We start from the raw sequence: 17770 nt of genomic DNA on the forward strand, positions 1-17770 counted from the left end.
AGAAATGAATGACCACAGCATCCTGGAAGCTGTGTGTGATCAGACACTTCCCTGGTCCCCTAAGCTGTACCCAAAACTGCAGTCCAGTCCAGACACCATGGTAGAGAGGATCATGAAGACATTCTAGGACAACTGGATTGACCAGGTCATCCCTGCATGCCTGAACCTGGTAAAGCCTTATTAATCCCTAGATGGACCCTTTGGGAGTATAAAAAACAATTAAATAGTTGTCTTTTCTGTAAAAGAAAAAGGTTTTATTACACTGTAAAAGGTTTTATTATAACAAGGAATTTAAATCTTTTTATCTCTCCCACCTCATAAAACTTTTATTTTCGAAAAGTCCTTGCTACATTCTCAGAACTGAAATGTTTTAATTTTCCTTTATTTCATTTGTGCTGAGTCTTTTAAAACAATCACAAAAGACTGTGAGGTGGGACCCTAGCCAATAGGGGAGCAACACTGTCACCCCTTACATTAGAACAAAACCAACTGAACTTTCAAACAGCCAACTCACGCAATGAGCACAGGACCCGGTTCCACTGCCTGGATGCCTCCCAAACAGATCAAGCCAATCAACTGTCTCACCCATTCAGAGGGCCTGATCCAGTTGGTGACCCCTCAGCCATTGGTTCATAGTTCATGTGTTTCCATTCGTTTGGCTATTTATCCCTGTGCTTTATCCAACCTTGGTCTCAACAATTCTCGCTCATATAAACCTATGCAGGGTCGCTTGGCTGGGCCTGGGAGGAGGGGACTGGACCTGCCTGGACTGAGTCTACCAGGTTGATCTCAGTCTGTGGGGAGGCTTTGCCCTGGAGGAGGTGGGAATGGGGGGTGGGCTGGGGGGAAGGTGAGGGGGGCGGGAGCGGGGAGAACAAGGGAATCTGTGGCTGATACGTAGAACTGAATTGTATTGCAAAATAAAAATAAAAAATTTAAAAAAAAAACAAAACTGAACTTCCAGTCTCTGCTCATTTGCTCTTCCGCTTTGGTGAGTAGCCTGCACTTCTGACCAGAAGTAGAGTTTGTTCCTGTTGAGGTCTCTTTCTTTGCAACTCCAGATTGACTTCTAACGATGGCAGTTCTCCTTTGGAATCCACTCCCATAGGCACGAGTTCTGCCTGCCCCCTTCTCTTATGTTCTCACCTATAATAAAATTATCTTCTGAAACTCAACCTACCTTCTCTGTGAAATTCGTTCTGTGACATTGCCCTGGGGTGGCTTTGGAGGCCACTGAATGTCTTGGATCCTAGTACACCCCCCTTTCAAGTTATTCTCACCTGAGGCAAGAAGGTGTCTGCCTCAGGACCACCTGTCCTCCTCTTTCCAATGCCTTATTCAATTAGGTCCTAACCCATGCTTGGCCATGGAGCTGAGCCCTGAATGGACAAATGTACAGTCTAAGAAGATAGTGAGATGTCTGCTTCTTACCCTCTCACAAAGGATCCCGCACAAATGGCTCCAGAGGTAAGACCAAGTAAGCTCTTAACTATCATCATAGGCCCTCCATTACTCCCAGGAGGCAGTTCTCTCTGAGAATCCACCCTCTGCGCTTCTGTCACTCATACAGCAGATGTTCTTTAGTAAATCTCTTGTGTTGATGCTGGCCCTGTAAGTACTTCCATCTACATTCTGTTCTTGACACATCGGAAACCAAAATATTACTTAGTTGAATATTTCTTGAATAAGTTCAGTTACAGACTCACTTTAAACACAGGTTGCTTATGATTGCAATCCAACTCTATCATTTTGGAAGTGGAATGATGAAGAGCTAAGCATGTGCTTTATCTTCTCTCGACTCAGTCTTTAATAGTTTAGCAAGATATTTTGACAGGCATTCCTGTCTGGAAACGAACACGCATCTTGATCCAACACACCTATAAATGTTATGAAACGCCAAGCATCAGCCCAACCCAGTCAAATTGTACTTATAGAAACATAACATAAAGTTAAAGACAAAAAGCCAAAGAACTCTCTTCCATAGATGACCTATAATGGCAGGCAAATGTCTGAGTTTGAGGCCAGCCTGGTCTACAGAGAGAGTTCCAGGACAGCCAGGGGTACCCAGAGAAACCCTGTCTCGAAACACAAAAACAAACGAAAAAAATTAATAATTTTCTTCACAGCCCTAATAAAAATATAAAGACACTGCCCTAAGTGTTCCATGTCTGAAGCGATGTCCCTGTTCCTGTTTTCACTGAGCTTTAGTGTTTCTCTTAATATCCTCAAACAACTTCCCTTGATTTTCTGGAAGTTTTCCTTTATGTGTTTCTAAGCCAGTGACAATTAAAATAAAAATTCCAAAGGAGTAAAGCCAAAGAGGAAAAGCTACAACAATCCGATTTGTTTTGCCTACCCTTACCCCCTTCCTTATTTCCAGCCACTAATCCTCTCTCAAGCAGCACAATAGAGCAGCCAGACACAAAGAAGGGAGATAAAGTTGGCCAGCTACTGCATTGTCCTTGTTAAACTGAACCATTTACATAAGGGTTAGGAGGCTTGTTTTATCATTTAAACAGATTTAAAAGCCCTTTGCAAATGAGATTTAGTTCCTACAAAAGAGCGAATTGGTGCCATTTGGTGAGTTGTTTCTAGCCCACAGATGACTTGGCAGTAACCAAGCTGATTCTTGGGCCACATGTAGTGTAAGCAAAGATTGCTTCCAGCTGCTAAAACCGGGAAGCTTCAAACTGATTAAATTCTTACCAGGAGGTGAACAGGATGAGGGCCAGGCTCAAAGGCCAGTCATACCAGAACTTGAACTATACCTGAACAAACACTTTTTAGGCAGGTGCTTTAAAGGTGGCTCTGAATGTTCAAAGCCCCCTTGAGTCTTCTCTTGAAAGAGAAATGAAGAGCAGACAGGCAATGAACTGAGGAGACTGAAAGACTCAACACAGTCTCCAGCTGTGTAGTGAAGACAATCTAATCTCTTTGATTCATTGTTGGTCAGACTGGCCTTGGGCAAAAAGATAAACTGAAAAACTAACTCCTTCCAGGGTGTCAGAAAAAGGTAATTAGGAGGAAAATGTGTTCTTAGCACAGAGTACACTCTTTGCTCCAAAATCTTGGATTCAAAAAGACCTAGATGATGATTCTGTACACCACACACCAACTATATGTTTTACCTGGCACACCTTGAGCAGATGTTCAGTGTGACTTTGGCCTGTGGCTCGGCAGGGTGAGTAGGACGACCTTGGTTAAATTTGCTCCCCGAAAGTACCAGGGTGGTTACGCCCTCCATTCTCAAATCATCCAGATCTTCTGCAAAAACACAACAACAGAGAGAATTAAACACAGATGAATTACAGAGAGAAAGAACATGTTTTACAGTACCTACCAGTAATTTGTAAAGTAAACCAATATTTCGTATTTTCAATGAAAAAAAACCCAACATGTATAATTATACTTCCCAATGTTTTCTAAGTATAGTTGTGTCAACAGCATATATACAACGTGACACCTCCAGCTGCAGTCTGAGGGGCTTGTCCACTCAGGTAAAGCCAGATTTTGCCTATACCAAAGAATTAGGATCAGTCAGCATGAAGCAGCATTGGGCTTATTAAATAGAAATACACACTTCAGGTTTAAGTGTGGACATCAGTGAGCAAGACAAACATTAGGTCCATGCTAGACCCCTAAAATGGCTGTATTGGTGACAATGTCCTTAACGGAAGGACTCTGACAAGGGAAACAGAAGCCTAAATTTAGCATCCTGAGGAACCTCCTGAAGTGGTTTTTGTTTACAGGAAAGCAGATCTTGTAAAGAAACCCATCTTAGCCCTCTAAGAACCCCCCTTAACCCACCCATAGAGGTCAACTATCTTGGCAAGGGCATCTAATTTCCTCATTCCTGGTCAATCTGGATAGCCTGTATCAGCCCAAAGACCCCCCACCCTGTTGACTATCCTACAAAATCTGCTTATTTTTCTGCCATTTTGCTTCTTCCCTCCTCCCCCAACCTGAGAGATAGTCTTGGCGATTTGACCACCAATAAATCTTTCTTTCTACCCATGGAATGGTCTAGTTCAGTGGTTCCGCTGCATCCTCACCACAAACATGCTCTAGTGCCTTGATAGCAGTGTGAATGATTTTGTGGCTTTGGAAGTTATATTGTTGAAAGGATATATTTTATGACCAGTTTCACAAAGTAAGCCAAGTTTAAACTAGACATAGTATTAAACTGCCTTGTAAATAAAGAACTCTCTCTCTGTACTCTTAGAAGAGTGCAGCTGCCCCGCCCTCCCTCCCCTTGTAGAAGCTTCTTTGTGTAGTGGGCAGAGGTTAATACTCATAACTGGCCCTGATAGGGATTCACAATACGCCTCCATGGTTGCGCATGCCCGGCGGACCTAGGCACTTCCGCCTAGCCATTTACGGGTCAAAATAGCCATTTCCGGGTCAAAATGTCTTGCATGACCAGGATCCCGTGGCTTTGCGTGGTTGCGTAAAGCACGCAGTGCAACCATGTGATCTATGCGCATGCATGGAATAGCCACATGGGCTGGTGTGCAGAGGCCCGGCCCAGCCTTTATAAGCCGGCGCCATGTTCCCAACTCCATCTTTATTCACGTGTTTTCATAGGCCTGTCACTCTGTCTCTCTTTCCTATCTTAATAAAACTCTTGTTAGTGGATTCTGTCGTGTTTTGTGACATTTCCTCACAAGGTAAGAGCGCTGCTAAATAATTAACAGGCCCAAGTGTAGAGAATAAGAATCTGTAGAGTATGCAGCCGTAAGGGTGACAACTCTATCATACAGCCTCTCCAAAAGGTTCTAGAACAGCACTAAAGAAGGGGAAGAAACAGTGTAAGAACCAGAGGTCAGAGGGCACCGAGATGAAACGTTGTCTTCTGGATGTGGCAAGATTCCTGTACTCATAAACTCACAGTAGCTATGGTTGGTTGCCTGCGCTTGGGTACTTGTGCACATGTGCCTCCACAAGAGCAAGTCAGTCAACATCACAGAAGGATTTGGGGGGGGGGGGGAGACACATGAACTCCCACACCTACCTGAGGAGCTATCCATAGTTGATGGCTTCTAGGGGAGGAAGTCAGCTTTCTTTAGGGAAATGGCCCCTGGTAGGCTGAGCAATGCTCCAGTGAAAGGCCCTGCACTTGCGAACATATCACATTTAGGAAGCTCTAATTAAACTCAGTGGACTATTAAGATAAAATAAAAAATAAATAAAGACTGAGATCTGGGAGGAGTTGGAAAACATGGATTGATGAGTGACTATATATACTTCCGGGAAATTATCAAGGAATAAATTAAAAATACATTTGAATATTAAGGTTTAAAAGTGAAGTAAATTTGACGAGGTTAAAAAATACATTATCCTAAAGAATTTCCTTTGCTAAATTAAATTATGAAGCAGTTTTATAAGGTACATTGGTCCATTTTGAGGATGAGAGGAGTGTTGATATGGTTAAACTCAAAGGCCATATACACCCTGACTTGATGGTACTTTTTGAGATCCCTCTAAGAGAAAGGGAAGATTGTCTCTGCAAACCACATTGATTTTTCCCATTGTGCTGCAGTTCTGGACCCTCAGCCAGCAAAAACGGCAAGGTGAGAGGTTCCATTCTCTTCCCATGTCTCCTTTATTTCCTAACTTTTCACCCTACCTTAGTTGGAAACAAATTATATGAGAGGATTTATGGAACACAAAATGGTGAGAGACTGGTGACAAAAAGGGACAAAGACTGGGACATCTGTGTGGCTGGAACCCAGACCACAGACTCTGATTTACCAGTCCAGAGACCACAACACCACCTCTGCAACAGACGCAGCAGCAGCCCAAATAGTCAGGGTCTGGACCATGGCTTCCAGCTTCCACGGTTTTTGTCTTTGCTTCAAACTCAAAGCCAACTAGATAAAGCTACATTCGGGAGCACCCAAGCCTAAGAGTCCCTAAGCAGGCGAAGGAAGCACTCTCCGTGTCCAAGAAACAAACGCAGTAACAAATTGAAAGTAACTGGACAAGGAAATTTCTTTTCGAAGGAGGGGTAAACTGGGCTCACAAGCACTTCCAGGCAGGAAGTTTACTTAGTTTTTGTTTTGTTTTGTTTTGTTTTGTTTTGTTTTGTTTTGTTTTTTTCTAGCACTGGTGGCGACTGTGGCTTTTCCCCGTTGGTGGCACAGGGCACCGTCTTTCACAATTGGCTGATTTTTAAAGAACCAGTGCAAATGAAATGAAGTAGGGTAGAAGGAGAAGAGCTCGCTTGTTCCAGGAATATGGGTGAGGGGTGCTGTGGGTAGAGAAAGTTTTACTAAGTGAGGGAGATTAAAAGACTCAAATTCCTTTGCATAAAACTTTACAAGGCAGGGAGATTTATGGAATGTCGGTGGCTAGTGAGCTGCTTACCTTTGTTAGTAAAGAACACTTCTCACACTGGAAAGGAGAAAGTATTGCTGGAAACAAACCCCAAACCTTTGCCTCCCAGGATCCAAGGTTGCTTAACTGTGGGCACACATAACCAGTCTCACGTGCCTATCCAGTATCTCTGCGATGATGATCACTATCATACAGTCTAAGTCACTTGCAGTCCATCTCACAGTTGACTGATTAACAAAGCCCGATTTCCTGCCATGCAAGACCTACTTCCTCTCCACCTTCTTGTAAAGACCTCAAGAGAATCTTTTTGTCTTCTCTCACAGCCTGAAGTTCTACTTTCAGAGCCCTGCTATGGCCAGAATGCTTAATGAACTTTTGCCTGAGAAAGAAGATACCCTTTTGCCTCTGTCTCAATCCCACCTATCTCTCTAATATCTAATTGGTGTGAAAATAAAATATTTGAGAGGAAGCCTTGGGGAGTCTTTCCCAGCTTTGCCACTGCACCCTCCATTTTCAACACTAGGACTCCTTGTCATACCAAGGCTCCCACAGTTCTCCATTGCCGGACGTTTTTATTCTCGAGTGCCAATACCTTTGGCAAGTCTTCCCCAGGTGTTCACCAAAAATGTCTGCCCATCTCAATGCCAATAAGCCAAAGCCCCTAGTGTGCTGTGGATATCGTTCTGTATAAATAAAATACTGACTGGCTAGTGGCCAGGCAGGAAGTATAGGCGGGACAAGGAGAGAGGAGAATTCTGGGAAGTGGAAGGCTGAGTGGGGGAGACACTGCCAGCTGCTGCCATGACAAGCAGCATATGAAGATGCCGATAAGCCACAAGCCACATGGCAAGGTATAGATTTATAGAAATGGATTAATTTAAGATGTAAGAGCTAGATAGCTAGAAGCCTGAGCCATTAGGCCGAACAGTTTAAATAATATAAGCGTCTGTGTGTTTATTTTATAAGTGGGCTGTCGGACTGCCGGGGCTTGGCAGGACCCAGAGAGAAAACTCTCCAGCTACACCTAGTGTCAGATCAGGTTTGCCCAGACCTGCTGAATCTTAAGATGGTAAGGATTCAGTTGTGCTCTTGGCTGTGACTTTGACCACACTTCCCAAAAGGGAAACTAGAATTGACAAGGATATTTGCTTTCTTTTCTTTAGAGTACTACTCAATCTCACTTACCTAAAGATTCTCACTTTGGTTGTTTTGTAAATTCAAATTCTTTATCCTGGGGATTATATTGAACACAAGCAATCAGTTTTCCTTTGTAATACTGCTTGGCCATAATGCAGAGTGGATTATGGCCATCAATGGCCCAAAAGGATGCCTTTGACCCTAAAATCTTTAGAAAACTTCATAGAATGCCAAGGCAAATGGTAAGAAATCACTTACATTCAAGCTTTCTTCTGTCTCTACAACTACCCCTCTCTGTCAACCTTGCACTATATCTCAGATCCTGTTACTGCATGGAAAGCCCAGTCCATTCAAAGACTGAAACTAGAATCTAAAACTCCCATCTCTTCCTCCTGAAGACCAACTTCTGGACTTTGATCCTGCAGATTATGTCCCTCTTCCTTAGGCCAAACTACCCCACACTCACTCCCTCTCCTCTGCAGCATTCAGCCCAAATGGTCCAAATCTGGCTGACGACTGACTTCCAGCCGCTGTGTTTCTGTCTTTGCTTCTAACTCAAAGCCGATGGAATATGGTCAAATATTAGTGAGCACAGGAGCCTGTTAAGCCCTAAGCAAATATTGGAAACAAATACTCTTGGTGTCCCACAAAGAAGCACCCCCTACAATACACTTACTCTAGCTGTCAAGAAAACAGATGGACCATACTGGCTAGTTCTAGACTACCAGGCCATTAATGAAGCCATCTCACCAGTAGTATCTGGGGTACCTATCACCTGCTCTATCCCTTTTTCTGTCCTTGTACAAACTTCTCATTTCATTGTCACTGACCTCAAAGGATTTTTTTTTAACCACTCCACTTGGTATTTACTTACAAAACACTTTTGCTTTGATTTTACCCAAATAGTCCTTTCCAACAGACTATACCCATGATCTCCACTCTCGAGGTGAACTTCTGATATATCCCTACACCAGTGTCTCTTTCTAAATGCACTCATGTTTCTTCTTCTCTGTTTTCCAAAAGCCATAAAATACTCAATTTTTTTTGAGATATTGGATCATTTTTTTCAACCCCTTTCCTCTCATTTCTGTCTCTCCTTGTCAGTCAGCTCCCTGTATGCTTTATAGATAGGAATTCAACCAAAATGGAGGGAGCTGCCCAAGTGGGGTGCATGGTAGGCACTTTGGACTCAGTTCTAGAATCTGGTTCCCTTCCATCTGAAACCACCTCACAAACAGGGCATTAGCCCTACCCAAATGACCAGCAGTAAATATTTAGACTGATTCTAAATACACTTTTCACATTACCCATTCTCATGCTTCCATTTGGAGGAAGAGGCAAGGTTTTCACTTGTAAGGACAATACCTAATCCTAAAGCTCCTACATGCAGCTGATGTACCATAGAAGGCAACCATCCTCTATTGTAGGAGATAAGAAAAACAAGACTCCTTTATTAACTCAGTGATCTGCAAAGCTAATTAAAAAAAAAACAAACTGCATTTTAAGCCCTGTACCTTCCCTTCTTGTCACATCTCCATGTAACATTTAACCCTCTACCATATTAACCTAAAGCAAAATAGAAGTGACCAAACGAGGGAGCCATCTTCTATCAAGGATGGCTTACAAAGGAAGGAAATTCATTTTATATAAGGGTGGAAAACCTTAAAAATCTTAGTAATGATTCATGACCAATTCCACTTAGTTCATTTCCCTCCGGCCCATCTCCTCGGTTACTCAACCCTGCCACATACGTCCTCACTCACCTTGAGATTCAAGGGGAACTTTGTCTTAGCGCATTCCCTTTTCTCTGAGCCCATCTGACTCCCTGGAAAATCACTTATAACCCTTCAGAGCTGCTCCCATCTTCACAGCCCTCTCCCCTTCACAAAGGGAATATAAATCTCTCAATCTCAGGAGTCGTTGGGTAGCCATGTCCCCGAGATACCCCTCTACACATGAATTCATTTGTATACATTTTCTCTTGTCAATCTGCCCATTGCTAAGGTGAGAAATAAAGACAGGGAGATGATGGGGACACAGGAAGAAAAAGGATCCCCTTGAGAAATTGAATAAAACAAAAACATTTGCTGTAAAGGCTGTTGATTGAGAGTTCGTATTCTTCTCATACATGGTATTTTATGTTAAAGAAACAGTAAAGCCAGCTTAGGGCCTAAGTGAGTATGACATTGGGTAAGGTTTCATTTCTTCCTCTAGACATTCCTGAGAATCTCAAAGAAAATTGTTGACTTTATTTACAGTAAAGACATTTTACCTTCCTGTATCCATGAGTCAGACTTCATCTGGTCAGTTGGAATCCTGCCAGGTGTCCAGAGGCAAACACTAGGTGATCTCATTTAGGTTTCCTTTTTGTTTTTAATTAATTAATTTGTATTACATTTATTTGCATGCATCTCCCCCCATCCCGTTTGTGTGTGTGTGTGTGTGTGTGTGTGTGTGTGTGCGCGCGCGTGTGTGTGTGTGTGTGTGTGTGTGTGTGTGTGTGCGTGTGCACACCTGGAGGTTAAAGCACACCTTGCAGGAGTCATTTCCCTCCTTTGTCTCCTTCCTCCATGTGGTTCCTTGAGATCAAACTCAAGTTGTGTTTCAACTTGTTGGCAAAGCTAACAAATGGATAACTATGTTGTTCTAGCTTTCCTTTGTGTTAGTCCCAGTGGAGTCATCTTGATGGCTAGGATCTCTTTCTGCACTGTGCTCAATAAAACAGGTAAGGAAGAAAAGCCTCCTGTGTCTTAAGGGAAAAGCTGCAGGGTTTCCTAGGTTTGGTTCTTACATCTGTGAGGCTGTTCTTTCATTCTGGATTGGAAAGCTGTTCTTGGTTCTGAAGCATCTTAAATGTACCATTCACTGTGTTTGGCTTTGGGCATTGACATCCACATTCATTGCTGCTACATGATCAATCTTGTATTACATGATCACAGTGACAATACAACAAAATGTTGAAATATGTTTGGATATGATTGAGTATGAAAGCAAATGTGCAGACACTCAACGGTGAGCATCTGGAGCCCTAGGCTTTAACCAAACTTCCACAAGCAAGGAGTGTTCAGAGGAGACTGGAAGACAATATGCAAATGGATAATGGCTAAAACATACAGGAGATTCCAGTACTGACCCACACCCTCTTCAGCAACTGGCCCAAACATTTAGGATTTGTTTAACAAAGACTGTTTCTCTCCTTTTGCTTCCATTTCCAACACATGTTGCACTAAAGAGACAGAGTCACTTCCCTTAACGAAACACTGTACTTTCCCCCACAATCCACGCCCCTCACCCCTCACCTACCTCCTGTCCAGTGCAGTCCCTATGAGCCACCATAAGGTTCAGCTGTCCTTCCTGAGGCCTAATCAGCAAGGAATAACTTCCTTTTTTCTTCTTCAGCCTCCTTCCTTTGATGCTGACTGGAACCTTTGCCTTTTCTGGTTCTTGGGCTCCCTTGCTCTTTCCCTACACTCCTTCTTCGCTGTGAGGCTGATGGTCTGCCTGCCATGTGTCTAACCTAGCCATGCTGGCTTAAATGACCTACCTTCCTCCCACTTCCTCTCCTGCATTCTTCTCTTGGCAGCTTCTGAGAGTGACAGCTCGCCTGCCTTGGTGGAGAGTGGGGTGGGGTGGGGTGGGGAAGGGTGGGAAGGTGTCTTAAATGCTAATAAATTACCCTTGAACTTCCATTTGAGTTAATTTTTAAATTCTTTTATTAATGAGACAGAGAAGCCCAAGAAGAGATCCCAATTTCCCATGTAACATAAGTTGCTTCCTTGATTTTTAATAATTTGTTATTTAATTAATTATTTGAAAAACTGATCCTTACATATATTGGCTCCTGGAAACTGGTTTTTGAAGGAATCTTTTTGCTACACTTATCTATAGACCCAAGAATAAAATATACAAGAAACTAAAGGGGAAGAAGCTGTTAATCCCACTGGATGAAAATAAGACCATTACCACAATTTTTGAGCCAAATTTGAAGCAATTTTATTAAATACTGGCCAGGACCATGAATACTGACGAGGTCCATACCCAAGACCCATGCTCAGAATATGGTACGGAATGACAGTAGTCCAGGGATTATAAAGGCAAAACCCTCAAGGCTACGTATTGCCCACCTACATCCAATCCATCTTTATCCAATCAGAGGCAAGCATACATCCTTGCAAACGTCCTGCCTATGTACCTCTTGCCTACATCCTGCTTGCAGTTGGGCAACAAAGCTTGTTTACAGAAGTGGAAATATATGGCTTGACATCTTACATAAACAACAGTCCCCAGCATTCCAGGAAATTATAGACCCTTGGGAAAGCAGGGATTACAGGTTAGAAGTGTTGTTGTTTTATAGATCTCTTAAGCCTGGTAATTTAAATTTGAAGCATAGCGTTAGCCATCACAAAGCCTGGGTCATGGGGTGGGTATTAACTCTGAGGCCTGAAAGAGGGGAGAAGCAGCTGAAAGAGGCTGAAGCATATTAGAAAGCAGAGGCGATCCAACACAGTGTGAAGACTAACCTAACTGAAGGGCTGAGTGTGAAATCTGAGCAAGTTTCTCCACATTTTCACCTCTCAGGGAGACTGGAAGGGTAATGCCTTTGGTTTCACACATGCTGCCTGCAAGAGACCCACACAGAGGACCCCAGAGAAAGCGGGAACAATGGTTCAGAATGGAGTTACACCAGCTGGCTGGGGAGACCTGACAGTTCACATCCTTAGGTTAACTCAAGCATCCATACTTACTTAACTTCCACCATAAGAAAAGATAAGCACATTATAAGAATGTTGTGTTTTAAACTTTTGAGAGGGCATTGGCCTTTTTTTTTTTCCCAACAGAAAGCCCAATGGAGAGATTTATGTTTAAAGGTAGCTTATAAAACTATGGCATTTCTTCTGAGTCCCAAGAACGCTGCTGAGAAGAATGAACTAATTTACCACTGAGGGCACAGGCATTTTATCTTTATTCACTGGCAAATAACCAAGAACTAATCAAGCAAAACAGGGTTTTGATGTCAGAAAATAGCAGCTGCTTAGATAAAATAATCCCAGGACTTTCATTTCATTCAAGTGTAATCCGTGAAATAATTACAGCTGTTTGAACTAGACAGTGTGGGAGATGAGTGAATTTTCACATCTGTTTCAAGGAACCTTATAGAAAAATTAAAAGCCTTTCAAGTGTAAGTCTCTTCACAGTGATTCATTGATGAGTTGAAGAAGAATTATATGGTGGTTTTCCCTGCATTGCAACTGGTTTGTTGATTTATATCAATAAAACTGATTTGGTCGAATGTTATGAACAGATGTTACACATTCTGAGCGAATTATTAAAAATAAGGCAAATGTTAAGAAAACATCAGAAATTAGACAAGATCAAATGAAATATGTATGAAATATTTCTGTTATGTGAGACAGTTATAGTTCCAAAAAAGGGAAAGAAAGAAAAGAGAAGGCAACGTAACTTTTCTGGCACACACTGAAGTGGAGAGATGAGGAGACTGTGAGGCGACAACAGGGAGGGAGGCCCCATGAGCATCGAAAGCATCTCCATTTTCATAGTCATACCTGAAATATAACTTCGACATTTTTCTCTGTGCATCGATTTCACAAAATATTTATAAAAATAATAAAATCCATAAATCACTAGAACAAATTGGTAGTGAACAAAAATTACAAGTTTCAAGTTTTAGACTAATGATAGCATTTTATTTGGGAAATAAGTTTTGTGAAATTTAAAGGCTGTGTTAGGCTTTTCCATTTTAATGCTATAAGAGGAATCGGATTAAAGAATATTTAATTTCCCTGGCTAATGAGTCAACAAACAAAAGAAAATGATTAAACTGATAAGATAAAGGAAATGTTTATATTGATTTAAATTTGTACATGTTCTGTTTCTTCTGTTAACTGGAAAAGGCAAGAAATATACTGACACATTCTTCCTAGCTAGCAGTCCTCCTACGATTACTGTGAATGGAACAATTTACAGGCAACCTAATTCTTATGAGGCTGGAATTTGTTTGCTCAGGCCGTAAGTGAATCACAAGGCTTGGGTTAATTGACCTGATTGTAACATAACTTGTGAAGCTCCTTCCTTTAGTCAGAAAAAGCAAGAAAACTGGGAAAAGTCTTCTCCTAACACAGAAGAAACTGCTAGTTCTTCTAACAAATTCAAACTCAAACACTGTTCAAAGCGGAGCTTCTGTATCAGAACACACTCTCATTTCTCTTAACTTTCAGCAACCACAAATTCAAGAGATTATTTTGTGTACACCAAAGGATTGGCTTGTGCCTCCTGAAATACTGGTTAGTTTCTGAAAATCTAACAGACGATTTTATGAACTGTGTAAACTTCTCCTTAATAAGAGTCCTAGCATGTGAATTTAGCTCAGCACAGGTTACATGAACAAGCTGGCCTTTTATAATGGAAAACTGAGTTATAGCCCGAATTCAGGTCATGACATGTCATAACAAAGTAAAGACCAGAGAAGTTAAGAGGTATCAGGGATCAGACTCATGGAGAGCGGAGAGGGAATATTGCAAGAGACTTAGGAGGAAGGTGTTCACTTAGAAAACAGAGAATGGGGGACATTTGGCAAAATGCCCAGAGTCCAAACACAAGTAAGGCAAGAATGACAGCAGTCATGAGCATTAATCAGTTCATCAAAAATAAACGGATTATGTAAATTATCAAATCTTCATAAGACATCGGGTAAAATGCATTATACTTTAGTTATTCTTCTATTATGTGATAAGACACCAGGACCAAGGCATCTAATAGAAGACAGCATTTAATGGAAGCTTACAGATTCAGAGGAGGAGCCCATAACCATCATGGTGGGAATTATGGCAGCAGGCAGGCAGGCACTGGAGAAGTGACTGAGAAGTTACATCTTGAAACACAACAACAAGAAGGCAGAGAGAGCTAACTTGAAAATGGCTGGGATTATTAAACCTCAAAGCCAGCCCCCGGGACACAACTCCTCCAACAAGGCCACACTGCCTAATTCTTCTCAAACAGCTCCCAACTGGGAAGCAAGCACTCAAATATAGGAACTTATGGGAACCGTTCTCAATCAAGTCACCACAATCAAAAGGACAAGGAGTATGTCAGTTATCAAATCTTCATAACACAGTGGGTAAAATGTGTTATAATTAAAAAAAAATGAAATTCTTACAAAAATCTTACAAAACACCTTATTATTTTAGTTAAAATGTATTTGCCCAATTTCAGTTTCCTTAGGATTTTTTTTTCTGGTTAAATGGTTCATATAATGATTATCTTTCAATAATCTCTGCTTTGAGAAAGCACCTTTCATTTCTATGAAGTGGCCATGAAATGACCACTGGTACTATCAGGAAATGTTATTTTGTTCAAAATATTATTTCAACCACGACAGGTACCAGATAAAATTCACTGAATTTAGAATCAACTAAGAAGACCGAGAGAGGTATATCTCTGGGTCTATCTGTGAGAGTATGCCCTAAGAGAATCAGCTAAATGGAAAAAGACCTACTCTGAACATGAGGGCACGATCTCACTGTCTGAGGACCTGGAGGAAAAGGAGAACATGAACAGAACGTCAACATTCCCCTTTTCTACTTCCTTCCCAGGGTCAGCTGCAGCGTGGCTTCTGTTTCCTGGCACACCATGATGTGAAAGGAATCATTTCTATACTCCTTTGCTGTGACAGAATCCTCTAAAACCACTGGCTAATATAAACGTTGATTCCTTTAAGTGCCTTCTCCCACCAGGTATTTGTCACAGTGATGCGTGAATAACTAATACAGAAAATTGGTATCAGAGAAGTGGTGTCATTGCTGTGACTACACCTGAATATGTGGTACTTAAGCATTTGAACATAACTTGTAAGAGGTATTGGGAAGAACTGAGAAAAAATTGGCTGGACAAAGCTTAAAATGCTGTCAATGTAGCTTAGAGGAACATTCTGGTGGAAGCTTAAAAAATCTCAGATAGCAACATGAAAATGAGCGGTAAAGACTGTTTCATGAGGTTTCTGAAGGGGCAACAAGGGCTATGTCTTTAACAGGACACGAAGCTATTTATGTTACATTCCAGTAAAAAAAGAAAAGAAAAATCTCACTGTTTGTTAATGTCTTAAAGATCTGTGGGAGACTTAGCCTAAATGTGATGGGCTAACTAATCTGGCAATGAAAATGTCAAGACAGTCCAGAATTCAGGCTGCAGCATGATTATTGCTTGCTGCTTCGTGTGAGGTTTGTGGTGAAAAATGAGAGCAAAAAGCAGAGAAGATTTGTGAAGTATACTGTCTGTGCAGAAAACGAACTACTTGAAAGTTGTGGACAAGAAGGATATGGCCATTAAAGAGACTAATACCATTAAAGAGAATGTGAATACTTTTCACCAGGAAAATAAGAAATTAGACAAACTCCATTAACTATGGGATTCAGGGTATAAAAAAAGAATACCCATCATTTGAAATACTTTCCTTGGTTAGAGTTACAGGACATCCTGATTACACAGGTTTTCCCAAGATTTAGCCACACTAGCACTCAGTGGCCACTTTGGCCATGATCTTATAGGTGCCCAATAATGCTCAAACTAATAGCAACCTGGCATCATGTGACACTGGTTTTGAAGGCATGCATAGTGCAAGCACCACGAAGTCTTCCATCCACATTTTAAGGATGACTTGGTAAGCCAAACCCTATATACAGAAGGATTTATCATATGAAGCTACAAGGCCAAAGTCTAAGCCATAGTGGAAACTTCAGGACATGGGAGACAAAAAGAGTGGGGAGTGTCTGACAAGGAAAGCTACAGCCAAGACAAACCCATGGGGCCTGCAGACAGCAAGGCCACAGGGGTAGGACTTCCCAATCCTACACATCAGAATTTGTGGTCCAGAGGCCCAACACGGAACTACTGATCTAATATTTGTCTATCCGATGTTTGTGTTGCTTTGGTCTGATCCTTTCTATGCTCCCATTCCTACTATTTATAGCGGGATTGATTTACACCATGACACTGTATTGGAAGTACACAACTTGTTTTTGATATTTGTATGTGTATGTGTGTGGAGGGGGAGTGTAGTTTACAGAATCTCACAGCTAATAATTTACCTTGAGTCTCAGGGACTCTGAACTTAGATGGCTGAACAATGTTAAAACTGTTAAGACTAAGAGGATCTTGAAGACACAGCAAATACGTTTTACATTAGGAGATGGAGTTGAGACATTTAGGGTACCAACGGTAGAATGCTATAATCCACAGCAATGTGTTTGGTGTCAAATTGACAAGAGGTGGGCTTTCAAAGGTAATCTGCATTGATAAAGTGATTGAAGTTTAGAATCCGTAGGAGATGCTAAGATACATCTGTGGGTTTGAGGGACATTTCTAGAAACTACTAACTGACAGAGAAAGACCCGCCAGAAATATAAATATCATCATCACGTGAGCTGGAGTCTCAGATGGGATAAAAGAGGAAAAAATGAAAAACTAAGTAGAGTCCTGTCATTCTCTGTCTCTCTGCTTTCTAGCCAGCTGTTACACAAACTGTCCCTTCCCTGCTGTGACGGGCTGAATCCTCTGACACTGTGCGCTAATATAAAGCTTTCCTTATTAAGTTCTGTCGAGTACTTTGTTACCGTGATGTGGAAATAACTGATACATTTCCTAAGTTGTGAATTTCCTAGGTATATTCTATTAATTTGTTGATTGCTGATGAACATGGACTATAAACATAATAATTTTGCCTTATACTATACTTAATGATACTTTGATCCAAATATTAATTGGGCTTACTTTTATTTTACGGGATTTTTTTTGTTTGTCTGTTTGTTTGGGACAGGGTTTCTCTATGTTGCCCTGGCTGTCCTGGTAATTTCGCTTATTTTGAAAACTATTTCTGCTTTGGGTTCTGTAGCACGAATTGTTAGAAGGTATTGTTAATAAAAACAAACCCGGAGCCAGGTATTGGGGTGAATGCTGGAAGATCAGAGAAGCAGAACAAGCCACAGCCACCTCACCTTGCCAATTCCTCAGCTGATCCTGTTTCCTCAGACTGGAAACCTCTGTGTCATCATCCAAATGGATCTCAGCTGAACTGCTACTCACATCCTGAAAGCTTAACCAGCTCTAGTTCCTGGTCCCCATGCCTTATATACCTTTCTGCTTTGTGCCATCACTTCCTGGGTTTAAAGGCATGAGTCACCCTGCCTGGCTGTTTCCAGTGTGGCTTGGAACTCACAGAGATCCAGATGGATCTCTACCTTTGGAATGCTAGCATTAAAGGTGTGTGTACCACCATTTTCTGTCC

At 41.6% G+C, this 17770-nt stretch overlaps 1 protein-coding gene across 6 annotated transcripts in view; it reads right to left on the reverse strand.

Annotated features, from left to right (window-relative positions):
- LOC131903434 (uncharacterized protein C8orf34 homolog) overlaps positions 1-3261 on the reverse strand; it is a 137543-nt gene extending 134282 nt beyond the window's left edge. For 5 of the 6 annotated variants that reach the window (XM_059254008.1, XM_059254007.1, XM_059254003.1 and 2 more), the window contains exon 1: positions 3129-3261. In XM_059254008.1, the coding sequence (XP_059109991.1) occupies positions 3129-3244 (116 nt within the window). In that variant the 5' untranslated portion in view covers positions 3245-3261. The remainder of the gene's footprint in view (positions 1-3128) is intronic. The other variant, XM_059254005.1, reaches the window with a different exon arrangement.
- Positions 3262-17770: the final 14509 nt, after the last annotated feature.

This window comes from Peromyscus eremicus, chromosome 2 (assembly GCF_949786415.1).
Source record: "Peromyscus eremicus chromosome 2, PerEre_H2_v1, whole genome shotgun sequence".
Lineage (NCBI taxonomy): Eukaryota > Metazoa > Chordata > Mammalia > Rodentia > Cricetidae > Peromyscus > Peromyscus eremicus.